The sequence below is a fragment of the Cricetulus griseus genome, assembly GCF_003668045.3.
Source record: "Cricetulus griseus strain 17A/GY chromosome 1 unlocalized genomic scaffold, alternate assembly CriGri-PICRH-1.0 chr1_1, whole genome shotgun sequence".
Taxonomy (NCBI): Eukaryota; Metazoa; Chordata; class Mammalia; order Rodentia; family Cricetidae; genus Cricetulus; species Cricetulus griseus.
Genome location: NW_023276807.1, coordinates 190,814,732 through 190,832,238, shown reverse-complemented (window position 1 = coordinate 190,832,238; position 17,507 = coordinate 190,814,732). Strand labels below are relative to the sequence as shown.

General features: G+C 40.7%; 1 protein-coding gene and 1 long non-coding RNA gene across 4 annotated transcripts in view; one reads left to right on the top strand and one right to left on the bottom strand.

Moving 5' to 3' along the window:
* Positions 1-2,363: 2,363 nt before the first annotated feature.
* LOC113832577 lies at positions 2,364-15,982 on the top strand. 3 transcript variants are annotated; one of them, XR_004772361.1, is made up of 5 exons: positions 2,364-2,418; positions 4,405-4,591; positions 12,266-12,432; positions 12,545-13,165; positions 14,009-15,982. It is a non-coding gene; the product is annotated as an uncharacterized LOC113832577 (long non-coding RNA). The 3 variants fall into 3 exon arrangements; XR_004772360.1 differs by having other exon boundaries at positions 13,984-15,982; XR_004772359.1 differs by adding an exon at positions 8,204-8,306 and having other exon boundaries at positions 12,545-15,982.
* Cacna2d3 (calcium voltage-gated channel auxiliary subunit alpha2delta 3) overlaps positions 9,365-17,507 on the bottom strand; it is an 804,511-nt gene continuing 796,368 nt past the window's right edge. The window contains exons 36-38 of the mRNA XM_027389601.2: positions 12,305-12,417; positions 12,007-12,089; positions 9,365-9,457 (exon numbers count right to left, since the gene is read on the bottom strand). Coding sequence (XP_027245402.1) covers positions 9,365-9,457; positions 12,007-12,089; positions 12,305-12,417 — 289 coding nt within the window. The remainder of the gene's footprint in view (positions 9,458-12,006; positions 12,090-12,304; positions 12,418-17,507) is intronic.

Sequence of the window (17,507 nt, the reverse complement as noted above, 5' to 3'; positions counted from 1 at the left end):
CTGGCAAGACATTGTAGGGAGGAGCCAGGTGGAGAAAGGTTTATAAGGAGGGGCGAGAAAAAGCAGGAGGGCTTCTTGAGAGACTTGAAGAGGTGAGCTAGGTGAGCTGCTTGCTATTCAGTCTCTCTGGGAAGTGGGGTTCTACCTCAGCCTTTGAATCTTGAGTTCTTTATTAGGACAGTGATTTAGTTAGGTTTCCTTAGTAGCTTTGAAAGAGCTGGTGCCTGAGGGAACAGAATTCTCTCAGGCTTTTGCTCTTGTGGCCTAGGCACTTTATGGCCTTGTCGCTGCTGATAGTGATGGAGTGGCAGTTGCTGAATAGGAAAGCCATAGCTTAAAAGGCAACAACAATTTAAAATGAAAAACAGGATGCCTCATGAAGAGTCCTCAGCACAGGTTAGAGGAATCCATGCTGGCCCTGACATTATGTTGGGAAAGACTATCACCAGGCAGCAGAGACAGTGAGTCCAGAGAAGTAACCTGAGAACAGAAGTGGGGGATTATGGAAGCAGATGGGCTTCAAGGATGAGGGTCCTGTATTTATGTGTAGTGTATGTTTGGTATGAATGTGCGTGCAGTGTGTAGGTGTACATGTATGTGTGACATGTTTGTGTTTGTGTTTCTGTGTGTATGTGTGTAGTACCCAAGGATACTACGTGCATGTGAAGGGCAGAGGTCAACATCAGATGTATGTCTCATTCTATGATTCACCTCATTTTTGGAGACAGTTTCCCCCTGAACTTGAGTTCACTGTTTTGACTAGGCTGTCTAGGCAGTAGGCTGCTGAGATCCACTTGTCCCCCCATCTGTTCCAATGCTGGGGTTACCTCACCTGTCTTTTACATACACCCTGAGGATCCAAAAATCAGGATCTGGCACAGCATACTCATTGAGACATACCCACACTATGAAATCTCTTAACTCTCCATTGTAAGGGGGGACTTACATTGGGAGCATGAGGGCTGCCTGTGAACAGGAATGATCTTGTAGAGATGCAGAAACTACTGCTGCAAGAGAGGCAGGTGAGTAATGCACAGAAGCCTAGCCACAAGGAAATAGGAAAGGGTAGAAAACAGGCTGGCACCTGGAGGATTGTCTCTGATAGGATAGCGATGCTTCATGATGACAGACAAAGAGGTGACATAGAGCCAGGCGTTGGTAACGCACGCCTTTAATCCCAGCACTCGGGAGGCAGAAGCAGGTGGATCTCTGTGAGTTCGAGGCCAGCCTGGTCTCCAGAGTGAGTGCCAGGATAGGATCCAAAGCTACACAGAGAAACCCTGTCTCGGAAAAACAAAAAAACAAAAAACAAAACAAAAACAAAAAAAAAGGAAGAAGTAACATCGAGAATGTTGGTAAGACAGGCTTGTAGATTTTGTGGGCAATGGCAGCATCCCTATTTGACACTTCTGTTCTTCATCTAGGAGAAGTAGGTGGTATGGGTGTTTAGACATGGGGAAAGCCAAACTTGTGGGAGTATAGTGAAATTGCCATGTTATGGGCAATGCCTATTTAAATCACACTGTCATGAATTCAATGTGGAGGAAAAAGCAATGTTTTCCTCCAACCATGCTTATCTGCTTGGGGAGATGAAAACACCATGTTTAACCATAAATACAGGCATATAGGGCAGGATTGAGATGGAAAGGGAATTTGTGTGAGATTTTAATACTCCAAGGATTAATGGTAGATGGGGTGCTACTATGTGATCCCTGTAGGCACCTGTAGCTAGTTGTGAACAAAAAACGGAGTAAACACATATAGGTAGGGAATGTTTCTTTATACAGTTGACACTTTTCTGGGCATCCATATGGGAGGCTAACACCAGTTTATCTCTTCCAGATCATTCCTTGGCATGGGAATAAACATTGGAATGCACTAGCAATCCAAACCACAGTGCCTAAGTAGCTATTATCCAGAAGACTCCTTCCCTTCTATAGCTAGGACACATAGAAAGGACCAGTGTACCCTAAACCAGTAGGAAAGGTACACTCACAGTGGTGTAACTTTATTAAGCATACAGTGTAGTAGAAGTCAAACTGGAAGGCAGACCTCTCTTGCCAATGAAAGAATTTATAAGCTAGACATAAAGGCAAGAAAAAGATATAAGCAAGAAAAAGAGTTATTTAGAAGATGAAGGATTTGAGAAAGGAAATGCCCACATGCCACTTTGCCAGGAAAGACCACATTGGGAGTTGATGGGGGAAATACTTCTGTGTATGTTTATAAATAAAGTACTTGCTTGGCCAATGAGACAGCAGGTTAGGCTGGACTAGGAGTCAAAGAGGATTCTGGGAAATGTAGTAGAGAAGTGGTGTTACAGACAGGAAGTGACATAGCAAGGAGACTCATATTTAAGAAGAGGAAAAAGGAAGTGTCGCCCTCTTTTCCCCTCGGCTCCTGCTCCAGCGGCACGATGTATGTATGTATGGTGTATGTGTGTGTGTTGGGCCTGGGAACCCATGTACACAAAGACAAGAGAGAATATCCAGTGTCTTGTTATATGCTTCCTTATTCCATTGAGACAGAACCTCTAACTGAACCCGGAGCTCTCCATTTTTTCAGCTAAGCTAGTTAGAAATCAAGTCACAGCAATCTTCCTGTGTCTGCCTCCCCAGAGCTAGCATTACAGGCATGTGTGACATGAGATTTTATGTGACTACTAAGTATTGAATGGTCCTCCGGTTTGTACAGCAAACACTCTTACCTACTGAGCCATTTCTTTGGTTCCTAATTTTTAACATTATGTCCCAGCCTTTGTCTGTCCCCTCTCTCTTCCTTTGCACGTCTTTGTCACTCCCCAGACCTGATGTGGACTTCAGGAATGTGTGTTTTCCGTCACAGATGCACTGAGTTGGGTATGGCCATTAGGTGACTTTAGTCAGGTCCCCAAAGCTCTAAAATATAGATAGTCTGAGGTGTTGCTCTCTCTAGGCTTTGTGCTCTCTAGCTGTTCAGCCTTCTAATATTGCTTAACCCTTCAGTCAGAAGCTTCATGCTTGCCAGCATTGTGAGTTCCCTATGAGAACTTCTAACCATAGACTCTACCAGTCAGCACCTATGAGTGCTTTTGTGTGGTCTTGAGAAAATAGCTACCTGTGTGGGAAGCAGAGAGTTCCTTGATTTCTAAGAATGCTGTTTTATCCAACCCACTCACATATACACATTAATCTGACCCACTCATCCATCACTGAAGGAATCTAGAAATATGTCATAGTTGAAATTATATGTCAAACTCAGATAAAAGATTAAGAAAAGAAAACACATATTTTAAAGAACCTGACTGTTCATAAGAAGTAAAAGAGTAAATCTAGTACCTAGTGTAATGAATTAACTGAGAACTTTGCAGTCAAGTTTGTCTTCCTTGCCTTCTTGGCTTACCTCACATCTGTCATGTCCCTTCCACCTCCTTCCCACCAAATGTGTGTACTCCAGACATTGTGACTACACACTGGGACAGCTTCCATTTTGAAAATCAAGACAAGGCTTTGGAATGTGCATTGGTAGGAGGTTGTTCAATGTTCTTGTAACCCCTGAAATTGTGGTATCTCTGTTTCTGTTGAGCCATTGCTTTCCCAAGATTTTCCAAGGACCCCCAAAGAATTAAGAATCCTTCCTAAAAGCCACTTGTTCTTCAACCTTACTATAGTGGAGACAGAAAGGAGTTGTGAAATTCATTGTGTTGAAGGATGATAGGCTTTATTCTTTACAAAATCAACTTAACAACTGACAGGATATGGGCTGGGGAGACAAGTCAGTTGGTGGAGTACTTGTCATGCATGCATGAGGACCTGAGCTTGGATCCTCAGCACCTTGTAAAAACTGGGTGGAGTAGCATGCATCTGTCACCTCAGCATTTGGGGGAAAGAGATAAGCAGATCTTTGAACTCAATGGCTGGCTAGCCAAGGCCAGTAAATGAACTCCAAATTCAGTGAGAGACCCTATCTCAAAACATAAGATGGATGCACTGGTGAAAGGTCTTCCCAGGGGGAAACTGCTTGCTGCTTAAGCCTGATCATCTGAGTTCTAGCTCCAGGACTGACAGTGACATGAGATAACAAAATCCTGAAAGTTGCCTCTGCCCTATACACAATCACCATGGCATGAGAGTGCCCAAGCATACATACATATCATCACATATATAATATATATGCATACACTATTAAAGAAAAAGATAAGGAAGAGAGTTATCTATGAAAACACCTAAGAGTGGCTTTTGGCTGTCACAGGATTGTGCCCACATATGGGCACACATCTGCATGCACGTGCACACACACCTGACAACATATTCAATTTAAGAGTTACATTTTATCTAAGTAGTTTGATGTGTCTATTAGGGTTTTGAGGATGAATATGAGGTATTGACATAATAGCAAAGTAATTGCAGTCGTCCCTCTAATTAGAGTTCACCGTACCATACATCCTGTGCAACTAGAACTGGTACCTGATGAAGAATGACTGCACCCTTTGAAGCAGAGTGGCACCGTGAGATGTTTGTTGTGAACTCCATCATAAAGATGGGAAAGCTGAAGCTGAAAACTATGCGGTGTTTTGACAAATTATGGAGTCAAATTATGGACTCAAAGCCAGGTATTTAACTTTGAATATAGAATATGCATTATATTCCTTTAACTTTGATGTCAGAATTTCATGTTAAGTGTGACATAATATAGCACAGCAATGTTAAACTAAAACTAACACTAATGAGAGTGAATATTATTCTAGAAGCATGGGTGAGTGATTTGATGTTACTTTAATGAGTTAAGGAAAAAATATCTATTTTAGTATATATTGCCTAGTAATAAGTTGACAAAAGTAACTGTAGCATTTCTCCATCTAATACAATTGTATCCAAAGATTTCAGAAGGAGCAATTTATCTTATCATTGTTGTTTCTAGAATTATAGAAATAAAATGTAAGTCATGTTGCTATTTACCTTGGGACTGTTGGCAGCATGTTACACTGGGGCATTGTAATATTCCTGGTAGAACAGAAACAATGTAGATGTCAGCAGAGCCCGCAGACAAACACTATGGCATCCTATGCACAGTATCTGCTTGTAAAACACCCATTTTATGTCCCTTTATCTACTACAACAAAGACTAATGATGGGATTAATAGTATTGAATGTTGGCATCATACTACACAATCATGCTTTATAAATCTGTAAATTGTAAATATTGAGAATTAAAGTATGTGCGGTTAATTAGCATAATGCATTATTACTAAGTTTGTCACTGTAGTGCAATAAGTACATCATTGAATGGCTAATATTTGATGGGAAAAATCTCATGCAGGGCAATAGAGCAAAGGAATTCCTCCTCGCATCAAAGATAGGAAAGCTCCCGAATTACTGCCATGCGTAGTGATTTTCAAGGTTTAGTAATGTAATGATGAATTAACTGTGTTGCAGCTCATGGTTCTGCTTTTGGGAATCAATGCCAGCCACGCTGACATGCCCAGTATAGACTGGTGTGATCTGGAGTCACACTTCTGTTGTCACTGCTTAGATCACAGGTGGCCTTAGCATGGTAGACACATCATTCTCTCAGATCTAGGGCTCTGGCACAGTGATTCTCAGGAAAATTACACAGAATAGGATAATCCTCCTGTTTCTGAGGCCCATGAGAGCAGTGTTGATGCACCACATGGTGAAGTAGCAGCAGCAACACAGATCTCTCTGTGAAAACCCGGCATGAAGACTTGATGCTGGTGCCAGCTGTTCAGATAGCACAGTAGAATATTTGTTGAGTGGAAGTGCACTTGCCTGAGTCTCGACAACACAGGGTATGAAAAGAGTAACATGGCAGGATCTGACCTGGTGGCAAATGAAAATGGAACACAAGCTCTTAGATCTATTCCTGACTTCAGCTTCTGCCTTTGTCCACCACAGCCTGCCTGACTTGGTCAGGTAGTATAATATTCCAGCCTTATGCTGTCTGCAGCATGCATCTTCTCAAAGTTGGCTTCTATGCTCAGTTCCCTACCTTCTGCAGCTGTGGCAATACTGTTCCACAGCTCACGCCACAGGGATGCCTCTTCCTGCCCTTCCTGCCCTTCCTGCTTGCTGATTCTCTTGTTTGACTGAGGGTCTGCTCCTATGTCAGCATTCTTCTGTGAACTGAGAATGCAACAGTGAAATCCAGACAAAATTCCTGCTGAATTTTCCATGTCTGTATTCTCTTAGGGAGAGAGAAACTGGGGAGAGTGATCCCCCAAATAACTGCTACAGGGAAAAAAGTCAAGCAGGGAAGGTAAAAATGCCTTTATAAGATGGAGGGTCGGGAAGGCCATCTACAAAAGAAAGATGGGAAGTGGGAGTGATGTGCACGGGTGTCTGGGGTGAAATGGTGCCTTGGACAGAGAACGGCAACTGCAAAGAGCCTGACTGAGGTTAAACCTGCACTGCTTATTTGAGGAGCAGTGAGGACATTCTGCTTATGTGTAAGGAAAGGGAAACAGGATGAGGTCAGAGGAGAGATGGAGAGTAAAGGAGGACTTTGTGAGTTGTGGCTAAGTAAATTCCTTTATTATCATATTGCATTTTCCCAAGTGCATTGCACACCTAGTTTGTGTTCCATTGCCTTGCACTTTATTCTAATGCTCCTTATCTAGTGATCTACAATGTGCTATTACAGTGATGGCAATTGCCTGACTTCAAATTCCAGCCACGTGAACCCACAACATAGTTTTGCCTCTGGTGCCTCCATTTATCTGTCTGCAAAATGGTGACAGTGTCTTAATATACTTGTGTCTGAAGTGAGAACCCCAGGAGTCTTTTCAATAGCATCAGTATGGCAGAATCAGGCTTCAGGAAATATCAGTCACTAGGTTTGGCACATTTGGTAGCAGTTTTATTCTTATTATCTGTAGTGTTATTGGACGAGGAGATAAGGTTACTATATCAGCAAAATCCCACAATTCAGCAGGAAAACTGAGAACTTCCAGATTACAGGCTGCATGGGTGTGGGGTGGCAGGGGGCTATTTACTGGGGCGTCTCTGAGGAGGGGTATTTAAGTGGAGCTCAAAGAGAGATGGAACAGGCATGCGAAGATGAGTCCAGAATAAATAGAGGGTGTAATGTGCCTGAGCAAGGAACACACCCAGCATCAAGGCCCAGAGGGTTGCAGAGCAGTGGGATGCAGTAGGCACAGGACAGGGTGGTATGTGGAGGTTTTAGGAAAGCTGGTAGAGTACAGAGCTGAAACTTTGCAGTGCTATGTATGGATGGGTAATTCTCCAATATGGTTTCAAGTAGCATTCTCTAGAGTTACAAATGTCTGGGTTTTCTCCCTCGGTAGTCAAGACTCTTGAGAGATACCAAGTGATTCTAAGACAAAGAATGTTTCAATAGCTATGGAGGATTACAAGAATCTCCGTATGTCACTGTAGCCACATTGGACAAGGCATGCAACTGGGCATCTGCTTAGAAATGTTGCTTTTGCTGACTGCATTGAGAATGAAGTGTGGACTGGGCGGCTCTGCAAATACACGAGAATGTAGTATGAATCAGGCCTTGTGACAAGGGCCTGAACACCACTCACAGCTGCACCCAGCGCTTGAGTTAAAGGACAGTCCTGTCTGGTGTACGGAGTGCAGAGGTTCTGAAATCCACATAATCATAACTAGGACATAGCACATAATAGGCACAGTGTAGTTGGTGGTTAAGAACAGATTTGGTAAATGGGATTGAGAGTTGTCCTTGGGACATGATGAGTTGGAGAAAGTTATTTATTGGCAAATTTGATAAAAAATAATGCCCACTTGGTTGGCAATGCCTTTGGAACAGACAGCATGAGGGGCCTCCTGGGCCATTTACAGGACTATAATGACCCACAATACCACAAGGCACAGTGTGACTCAGTGTGATTCCCTTTATGTCAGAGCTAAAGACAATTCCATTCTGCTATTTAGAGCTGTATCAGGAGTGTAATTAAACATATATTCTGTACTATCAGTACTAAATTACATACACTGTAACACAGTTGGCTTCTTTTTGCCAGTTTCTAAGAATTATAATGAAGTAACGTGGGTCATAGGGTACCAGTTTTGTTACATCATCACCATTGCCTAATATTAAGTATAATGTGTTTTTTTAATTTGTATGAGTGACAAGTGCATTTATTCATTCATTAGTGCATAGAAGTGAACAGTATGGATGGCTACCATTCTATGACCCCACGGTGACTATGTGTTTGCAGGTGAAAGTATTGCTATAACTAGAGTTGGAGGCACAGTCACTTTAAGGAGCATATTGATATGGTGTTGTTATGCCCATCAACCATGGAACCATTTTAGAAAGAGGTGAGCATACATTGGGATTTTTGTTGTTGTTGTTGTTTTGAAAGTTTAGGTGGCCTCTAGATGGCTTTGAGATAGCCATTCCATAGAGCAGGGCATTTTTACCTAGGCAAGGAAATTACCCCACCTTATTTGGTGACCATGATCCATCCAGTGGCTTTTTTTTTTTTTTTTTTTTTTTTTTTGGTTCGGGAGCCAGCATTTCAGGAATGGTTATGGGTCTGGGTAGTTTCATGTCCTGTAATATCTAAGATCTGGTTTCACCTCTTATTTATGGGCAAAGCCAGAAGCCAAATGATGAAGAAATGAGCTTCAGAGTCTTTCATGATCATTCTTTATTTCCTCCAAGCCTTTTCAGAAGAATTTCCTGGGATTTATGACTTCTTTATTTCTACCCTTAAATAGTTCAGCGCTTGACTGTTAAGAGGGCCTGTGTTCTCCACCAAAGTATGATCTCTATTGAAGTCGGATTCAACAAACCCAGGGTTCTATGTAATGAAATCTCCCAAATGTAGAGGATAGTTTGATTTACTTCTGTAAATATTTTTAAGATTTGAGTGGAACATCTAAACGATTGTTAACTATTTGTCTAGAGTCTGCTTTGGGGAACATTCTCTGCCAACAGCATCCTTACCGGTCCCTGGAATTGGTGACATTTTCCAACCATGACTTTTTTTTCTTTTCTTTTTTAGACTGCTTTTCTCAGCTCATAAAATGATAAATTCCAAGCAAGGTGATTATGATTTTAATATACTTTATTTAAAAAGTACACAGTTTTAAATTGGTTTCCATGGTTTTCAAGCAGAAGGGACACTGCCTACCCAGTACAGCCCCATTTCTGATGAAGGGTGATTCATGTGGCAAACTCACATTTGCATGACTGGCAAAGTAAAAAGATAACTTTTTGTCAATGTATCTGTGAGAGTTTCTATCACACACAGTTTAAAATCATGAGATGCTGATGGCTGGCCTATGCTTATGTCTTCTATGTCGCACCATATTTGGGTTCACAGTTTATCCATGATTTATAGCATGCCAAAAGAACATCTCAGTAGTCTGTGTCACCTCGAGAAGAGACTCAAAACCAGGGGGAGCAGCAGCAGGGCCGCCTGGGCCTGGAGACTTGAGGCACCCCCACACTCCCTTGCATTCTCCTGTGGGGAAAGCAGGAGTTGGTTAGAGCACAAACAGGTTCCAGGACATTAAGCTTAGCAGTTTCCATACTGATAAGGATTCTAGAATCTTCTGACTCAGTGATGGAAGGATATGGGTTTGTCTAAATCCCACCAAGTTAGAAGTCCAAATACCTAACTGCAGCTGCCAATGCACATACTATCTAAATTACTCTTTGAGAATTAATTTACTTTTTAAAAGATGTGTTTTTAATTTGTGTGTGTCAGGGGGCATGCCTGTGAGTGCTGTGCCTGTAGTGTCCAGAAGAGGGCATCAGATCAACAGGAGTCACAAACCACTTGAAGTGGGTGCTGAGAACCAAACCGGGGCCCTCCGGAAGAACAGAATGTGCTCTTCACCCACTGAACCACATCTCCCAGGCCCGCTTTGAAAATTATGTAGACCAGTGGTTCTCAACCTTCCTAATGCTGCGACTTTTTAATATAGTTCTTCACACTGTGGTGACCCCCAATCCTAACTGTAATTTTGCTGCTGTCGTGAATCATGTAAATACTTTTGGAGTCAGGGGCTTGGCGAGGGGGTCACGACCCACAGATTGAGCACCACTGGAGTAGAAAAGGGCTGTCACTGTAGGTGTCCACTGTGATCTTACCAAAGCACAACAGTTTCTAGTCAGAGAGGGAATGAATTACCAGAGCTGAGGGATACAGCTCAGACACTGATTCTCACATCATCTTTCTTTTCACTTGGGGGAGAAAGCCCCTGTTTCAGAAAAGTCATTTTGTATATTCCTTTCTCTTAAATGCATCTAGAATGTTGTCAAGTTCATTAATCTCCTACTCTGGCTATTTTTTTATTAATGAGTGTTCACTTTCTCATCTGTTCTTTAGTTTACCGAAAGCTGCTAGATGTAAGTCTCTACCTTCCAGCGCGATTTGCCCATGCCTTTGGCAATGGGAAAGGTACCCAAAGAGGAAGGCTGCAAAGCTTGAGACTGTTGTACCTCTGAATTAGACCTAGGAGTCTCTTCACTTTGTATTACTTTAATAATCTTGGGCTATTACTAGTTATAAACATCATTTGAACTTCTTCAGCATTGTTACTGACTTTGTTACATCTTTCCTACGTAGTCCGAGCTATTTGAATAGTTAAATGGATCTGCTTTTGTTCCACAGCTTCTAGTCTTAAGACAGCAATGCATCTCCTTAATTCCTAGAATATCCATGAGAGCACTATTCTGCCCTGTAAGACTAATCCATATATTCTTTTCTGAATTGAATGTTTCCTTGTAAAATTACTTTCTAGGTTATACTAACCCCAATTTCAGAAAAATTTACAGAATTTCATGCTTATCTTACATCCAGTTACCAATGGGAAATTTTCTTGTTAACGCTAATAGCTTTTACTTTAATTACTCAGTATGCCAAGTTTGCAATTCTTGACAGCTGTTCATCTTGAGATCGAGTCCTACTATTTACCTAAGTCTGGCCTTGAACTTGCCCCCTTCCTGCCTCAATCTGCTAGGTGCTGGGTTGTAGGTGAGCCTGCCACACCCAGCTCCATTCCTGTTTTTAATTCAAATTGTTTGTATAGTGACATTTGGCTAGGATCATTGAAATATTAAAAAAAGGTATTTCAGCATAGATATAATAGATACAAGCTGTTACTTTTGATTACCCTTTCGACTATAGATGGGAATATTCTTAATAAACTCTATTATAGTCAAAATACTGACAGTACTTACTATAGGTAGTATTGACTTTTAACATCTTAAGAACTGGGGAGCTTATAGTACATCAAAATTATGCATTATTTGAAGGTACACAGGCATGAAGGAGGCTGAGGTGACATTTTCAACAGTAGGTGTCCAATCTCTCTATATTTGATCTAGGCAAGCTTTCTACTTTGGGTAGGAGTAGAAGTAGAGTTATTTAGTTCATTTATGAACTTTTCTTGTTTTAAAATGTTGCTACCTACACTACTACAGATGCAAACTCACCTTTGTCATAGTGGGCTTAAATTTTTACCATTACCAAGGTGTGACAATTAAGGGATTTGGATACAGGTGTGTCTAACTGATGCTCACACACCTCCCAGGAGAGCAATGAATGCAAGTCAGCAGATCTGTAGAGGACAATATCAAAAGGCTGGACAACCGTGGTTGTCACTTAGCATTCACCTCCATCGGTGGCAACTATCTGATACTAAGTTGCCACTTTCCTTTAAGTGAGTATCTTGTAAAAAGCTGTCTGAAATAATCAATGGAAATAATGTTATCTTCCATTTAAAATAAACAGTGATGGTCAGAGCCACCTTGTGCAAGATAAAATTATAACATATAGAAAGCCAGAAAAATATTTTAAAATATATACAGACACCAAAGGAAGAGCTCACTAAGCAGAGATGGGCTGAATACACAGATCTATTAGCTGCCATGTATTCCTGTTGTAGTTTTCTGAAAGCAATTATTTTTTCTGGAGTCAAGTTTTCAGCTGTAGGTCTTGGTCATTGTGAGGTACTCATTGTGGATCTGATGGGAAGAGAAAATTGAAACACTTCTCTGACTTGCCTCAGGATGGAAGCCGTGGCAGGATTCCGGACGCCTTCTGATCTTCTGAGCCTTTAAACGCTCACACTTAAGAGATTCATTATGTTGACTGTAGTTAAGGCATGTTTCCAAGGATTGCTTCTCTCACTCTGAATTTCAGGGGTTATAACCTGGCCCTAAAGTAGCTTAAGCACTTTCCTCCAAACACAGGTAAAGGATGTCACCTTTTCCTCTTCGACACAGCTCCCTTGTTTCTTTCCTGTCATTTCCCTTTTACCAGTTGCAGCTGAAGCAGCTGGACCCACACAAAAAAGGATATACCTGATTTCAATGGGCGCCATGGTGATAGGAGCCACAGACTCACAGAGGCAGCTACTGTCCACCACCACCATGAACAGATTGCTACTTGGGATTTGCTGGATGACAAAGGACCTGTGGAAAAAGGAGGTAACAAGACAGTGAGGGGTCATTTACCACCTGTCTTCATTTCATTTCTGTTGCTTTGATACAATCCCCTGACCCTGGAACTTAGGAAGAAAACATTTATTTTAGTTCCCAGTTTCAGGTTACAGTTCCTGATTGCAGGGAAGTCAAAGCTCAGGAGCTTGGTCCAGCTGGTCACATGGCATCTATAATCAGGTACATGGAGCAATGAATCCAGGCATTCTCATGCTCAACACATTTTCACCGATCTTATGTAGTTTAAGACCCCTTGTCTACGGAATAATGTCTCCACCTCAATTAACATAATCAAAATGAATTGGCCAACTTGGTATAGACAACCATGCATTAAGATTCTCTTCCCAGATGATTCTAGATTGTGTTCACCCAGCAATTAAAATGAACCTTTACACTATCTTGCTAATGAAAATATATATAGGAGCACTTCTGTCCCCAAGGGTGAACCATAATATTTTATGGAGCCAGGTTCAGAGATAACCTTTCCAGGAAGTTGCCTCCCTCAATTGAGGTGCTTTAATTAAAAATATTAAGCTGGAATGAGAAAGCAACAGATGTATTCTCTTAAAGTTAGTTCCATTCACCTGGAGAGACTGGGGTTTCAAATAGAAAAATCAGTCAGAACTGGCTAAGTCATGTCTGTTTTCAAAATGTACCTTCTTCATATCTGATTTCCTTCTCTAGGATTAGCTTTCAAGATGACCCTCACAAAGAAACTCAAGTGAGTTATCTCCTGTTTCCCTGCCAAGTGCTTCTAGTTTGGTAAGGAAGTATCCAGGGCCCAAAGTGTCATCTTATACTGGATTCTCTTCAGAAGGAGCTATTCTCCTTTCTTCAAAGGCTGCTGTGTGCTACACAGAAAAGACCCCTTCTTGTACCACTGTGTTCTTTATCTGCCCAGGAGACTGTTTCCAGTGAAATTCATGCTAGACACAGAGGAACCCATGCTAGACAAATGCTAGAATCCATGTTAATTTCAGATCTAAAATTGTAAAACAGCTCCACCCTTTGGGATCCACCAGTACAACCAGTACAACTGTAATGAGCTTGACAGTGTCACTGTCATTGAACTGGAGTGGTCTGAGGAAGCTGCCTGGAAGTGAAGGATCTTGCCGACTACTTGAGCTCACATGATGAGAGCATAGGGAACGTGCAAAGATTTGGGATGCTGTAGGGTGAGAGCCAAAATTATCTTGGTCCATCTTAGTCCCTTGAATAACCATTCTTTTTAACTTGGTATTGATCTTAACATTCTTGGGAGTATTAGAGACTCTTTGGGAATAATCTCCTAAGAGCCCTAACCTCCACCAACACCAAAGCTAAGAATGCTAAGATCACATCAGAAAGCTTGCTTTCTTAAACAGACTACCTCCCCAAGGCCCCCACTAAGGTATTTGGAAAATGCATTTACTTATTATTTTGTTTAGTTAAGTGACATCAAAAGTTGATGTAACTTCATGGTAGAATATGTCATTCAGGGTGACTTGAATAAGTGTTTCCTGGCCATGGACATTCATTATCTTCTTATTTCTATTAAAGCAGGCACATTATTTTATATCAACAGTTTTGGTTCTTACATGGATCCCCCAGAGAGTATCTACTTTTGTCAAATGAGTCATTTGGATTGCTGCCATGCATCAGTGTGAACTGTCTGTGGCCCTAACCCCAGCATGCCGAGCCTCTTCAAGGGGATATTGGTGAGTCTTTTCTGAGGCCAGCATCCTGTGTTTGACTGGCAAGACCTTTGCTTTATTCTGAGTTCATTGTTATGTCTGGGTGTTCTCTTTTAAAACATTGTTTGAACTTTGATTTATTATCAGTGGGCTTTTTTTAAAAAATATGGTTCTTCCATTATCTGTATTTGTAGTCTAGTTTGTCTTTCTCCCAATCATTAAAATATCCAGTTTTTAGTAAAGAATTATTATGAGTACCTGATACTACAAGTGCTAGGATAAGGGACACTTGTTCCCTTTGGCTTGACAGGATACAGTTAAGAAACTAACTGAATTTTGTGGATATGCAAGGGATACTCCTCAGTTATGATATCGTTTCCCAAATAACTTTATGCCTGGGTCAGAAAGAATGCTACTGGATCATCCAGGAAGACATACTTAAGGGGTCTTGAGCTCTGCCACCTTCCATAGACATGTAGGATAAACTCAAGCCATAGTGGGAGGAACTAGCAGTCCCCAGGATCTACTGTTTACTAATGGAGCCTGGGCAAGTTCCCTCTTGTACTGTATAACTGTGGTCCACAATGACAAGTGCCTCAGATGCCAGCATGGCATGAGCTCATTCCATCTCATTCTAAAGACCTGGAGATTTCTTTATAGCTAGCACAGACCCGATCATCTTTCATATTTTCTTTCTGAATCTCAAATAACGTCTCAGGACTGTGACAGTTAGTACTACAACACCTGGCATCTCTTTTTCTGAAAGACCACAGAATAGACCCCTCTAGATCCTACCCCACTGAGATGTGGCAGCTGATGCTACAAGCCCTTGTCCAGCATAAAGAAAAACAATTACCTTCATGAACTGCTGCAAGCTAAGCTAGACCAAGGAGAAAGATAATGCTGGCTTCAACTGAGGCTGAAAGATTCACACAGTATGCTCTTCATCTCTCCTCTAACCAAACCCAAGGCATCTATAACCCATAAAAGCTACTTGATAAATTTGGTAAGAAACCCAATGGTATAAAAGATGTACAGATATCAACATAAATATACAACCACGATTCTCCAGCAAAGGATCTCAATTTGAAGGCAACCTTGAAAACTGCTGATAACCATAACTGTAAAGTTATAGGTTTTAAATAAACTTAGGGAAATGCAAAAGAATGTAGATAAATACAAAAAAGAGTTGGGCTGTGGTTGCACATGCCTTTAATCCAAACACTCAGGGAGGAGGAGGCAGGCATATCTCTATAAGTTCGAGGCCAGCCTGGTCTACAGAGTGAGTTCCAGGACAGCCATGGCTACACAGAAACCTTGTCTTGGAGGGAGGGAGAGATAAAAATCTAAAAAATGTCTAAAGACATGGAAATCATGAAGATGAACCAATAATAAGTCTAAAAATTTGAATTAAAAATTATCCAACCTAACAGAAATACCATGAAAGAGAAGACAGATAAAATGATCCTACATATTAGAAAATGACACACTCCATGGACTACTGTGAAAACTAACAAATGAATTCAGTTAAGTGGAAAGATACAAAGTGAATGCATTGCAAATAGTAGCAGTTTTATACAAAATTTGTAAAATGCAAACCCAAATCACGGTATACTTTGGGAGAACCTCCATAGCAGACTGCTAATGCAGTGCTGAACTTGATCTCCAGCAAGGAAATATAAAGGCAGAGAAAAATCACTGTGACCTGTCATCTCATTTAGAATGGGTATTATCACAAAAACAATGGCAGCACAGTGTGAATGGTGAGAAAAGGGAACTCATACACTGTTGGTGAGAATCTTCATCACTATGACCAACATGTTTCGAAAGCAATATAGAGAGTCCTCAAAAAAAAAACCTAAAAATAGAACCATCATATATTCAACAATTCCCTATCTGCATATATATTCAAGTGATGAAATAATTCTACCAAAATATTTTTGTAGTTTGATTCATAATAATTAAGATATAGAATCAAGCTAGATGCCCTTTAGACAAATGGATAAACAGGGTACATAATAAAAATAGAGCATCAAGGACTGGGAAGATAATGTGCTGACTAAACTGCTTACCAAGCAAGCATAACAACTTGATCCCAGCTCCCACATAAAAGCAAAGCATTGTAGTGTGGGCTCCCGCAGTCCTTGGTGGAGGAAGACAGAAGCATCACAGAGACTTCTTGAATGGCCATTCAAGTCTATGTGAAACAGTGATCTCTAGGTTCGACGGGAAAACTGTTTCAACAAAGTCAAGAGCAATAGTGGAAGGCATCCAGCTTCCATCTTTAGCCTGCACATGTGGGTACAAACATCTGCCCACACATGCACACACGTCACACACATAGGAAAGACACCACAGACCATCAATCAGCTAGAGAAGGAATGAAATCATGTCATTTGTAGCAGCGCATATATAACTGGAGTCTGTTATAATGAGTGAAATAAGTCAGACAAAGAAAGAATAATACCACATGTTTGTTTCCATTTGTAGAAACCAGTCTTATAGAAGAATGAATGGGATAGTGGTCACTAGAGCCTGGGCTGTATAAGGGAATGGGGGATGGAGAGAGGAGCTCACAGTATGCAGCTATATGATGAAACAATCTATGTGAGAGTATTACATTTCCAGCATGATTAATGGCTGAAAAGATGGAAATACTTGTAACCTGATTTGATTATTAAGTATTGTATACATGTGTTGAATTACCATAATATACCCCACAAAGATGTACAAATAATATGTCTTACTAAAAATAAACTAAAGAGAAGTGTAAAAAGTCAATTGTGAAGTATTTACACAATGGGACATTCCTCATTACAAACTGTGACATAGATGAATCTCAAAGTAATTATGCAGAGTGACAGAAATGAGACAACAGGATATTAATATATGGATTGTATTGTTCTCTTAATAACAAAGCATATAAAGTACAATTGAATATCTAGAGACAAGTCACAGAGCAGTGGTTTCCAGGACCAGGAGGTTGGGCTTGGGAAGGGAATAAAGGAAGTAATCCCAAGGGACATGCCGCCCTCTCAGATTGATGGGCAGGCTTACTGTGTTTATTGTGGCTAAGGTCCCCTGCACATATAACTATGTCAGAGTGATCAGATAGCATACTTTAAATGACTATCAATTATACTGCAGTAAACTTGTTTTTCAAGTGAATTTTGCATTTTATCACCTTGGTTTTATTTTATAATGATCCTAGTCAGCTAAATATTTTAAAATTTTACATGCTTAAAAAATTCCAAACTTAATCATTTTTTGATATAAAGCTTACTTTTAGATTTCCATGGAACTCTGGAGCTCAAAAGACATGTATTTGATCTATATCTGGCTAAGTATGTTATGTATATATTCTGAAGTAATATGAGATTCTCAGAAACC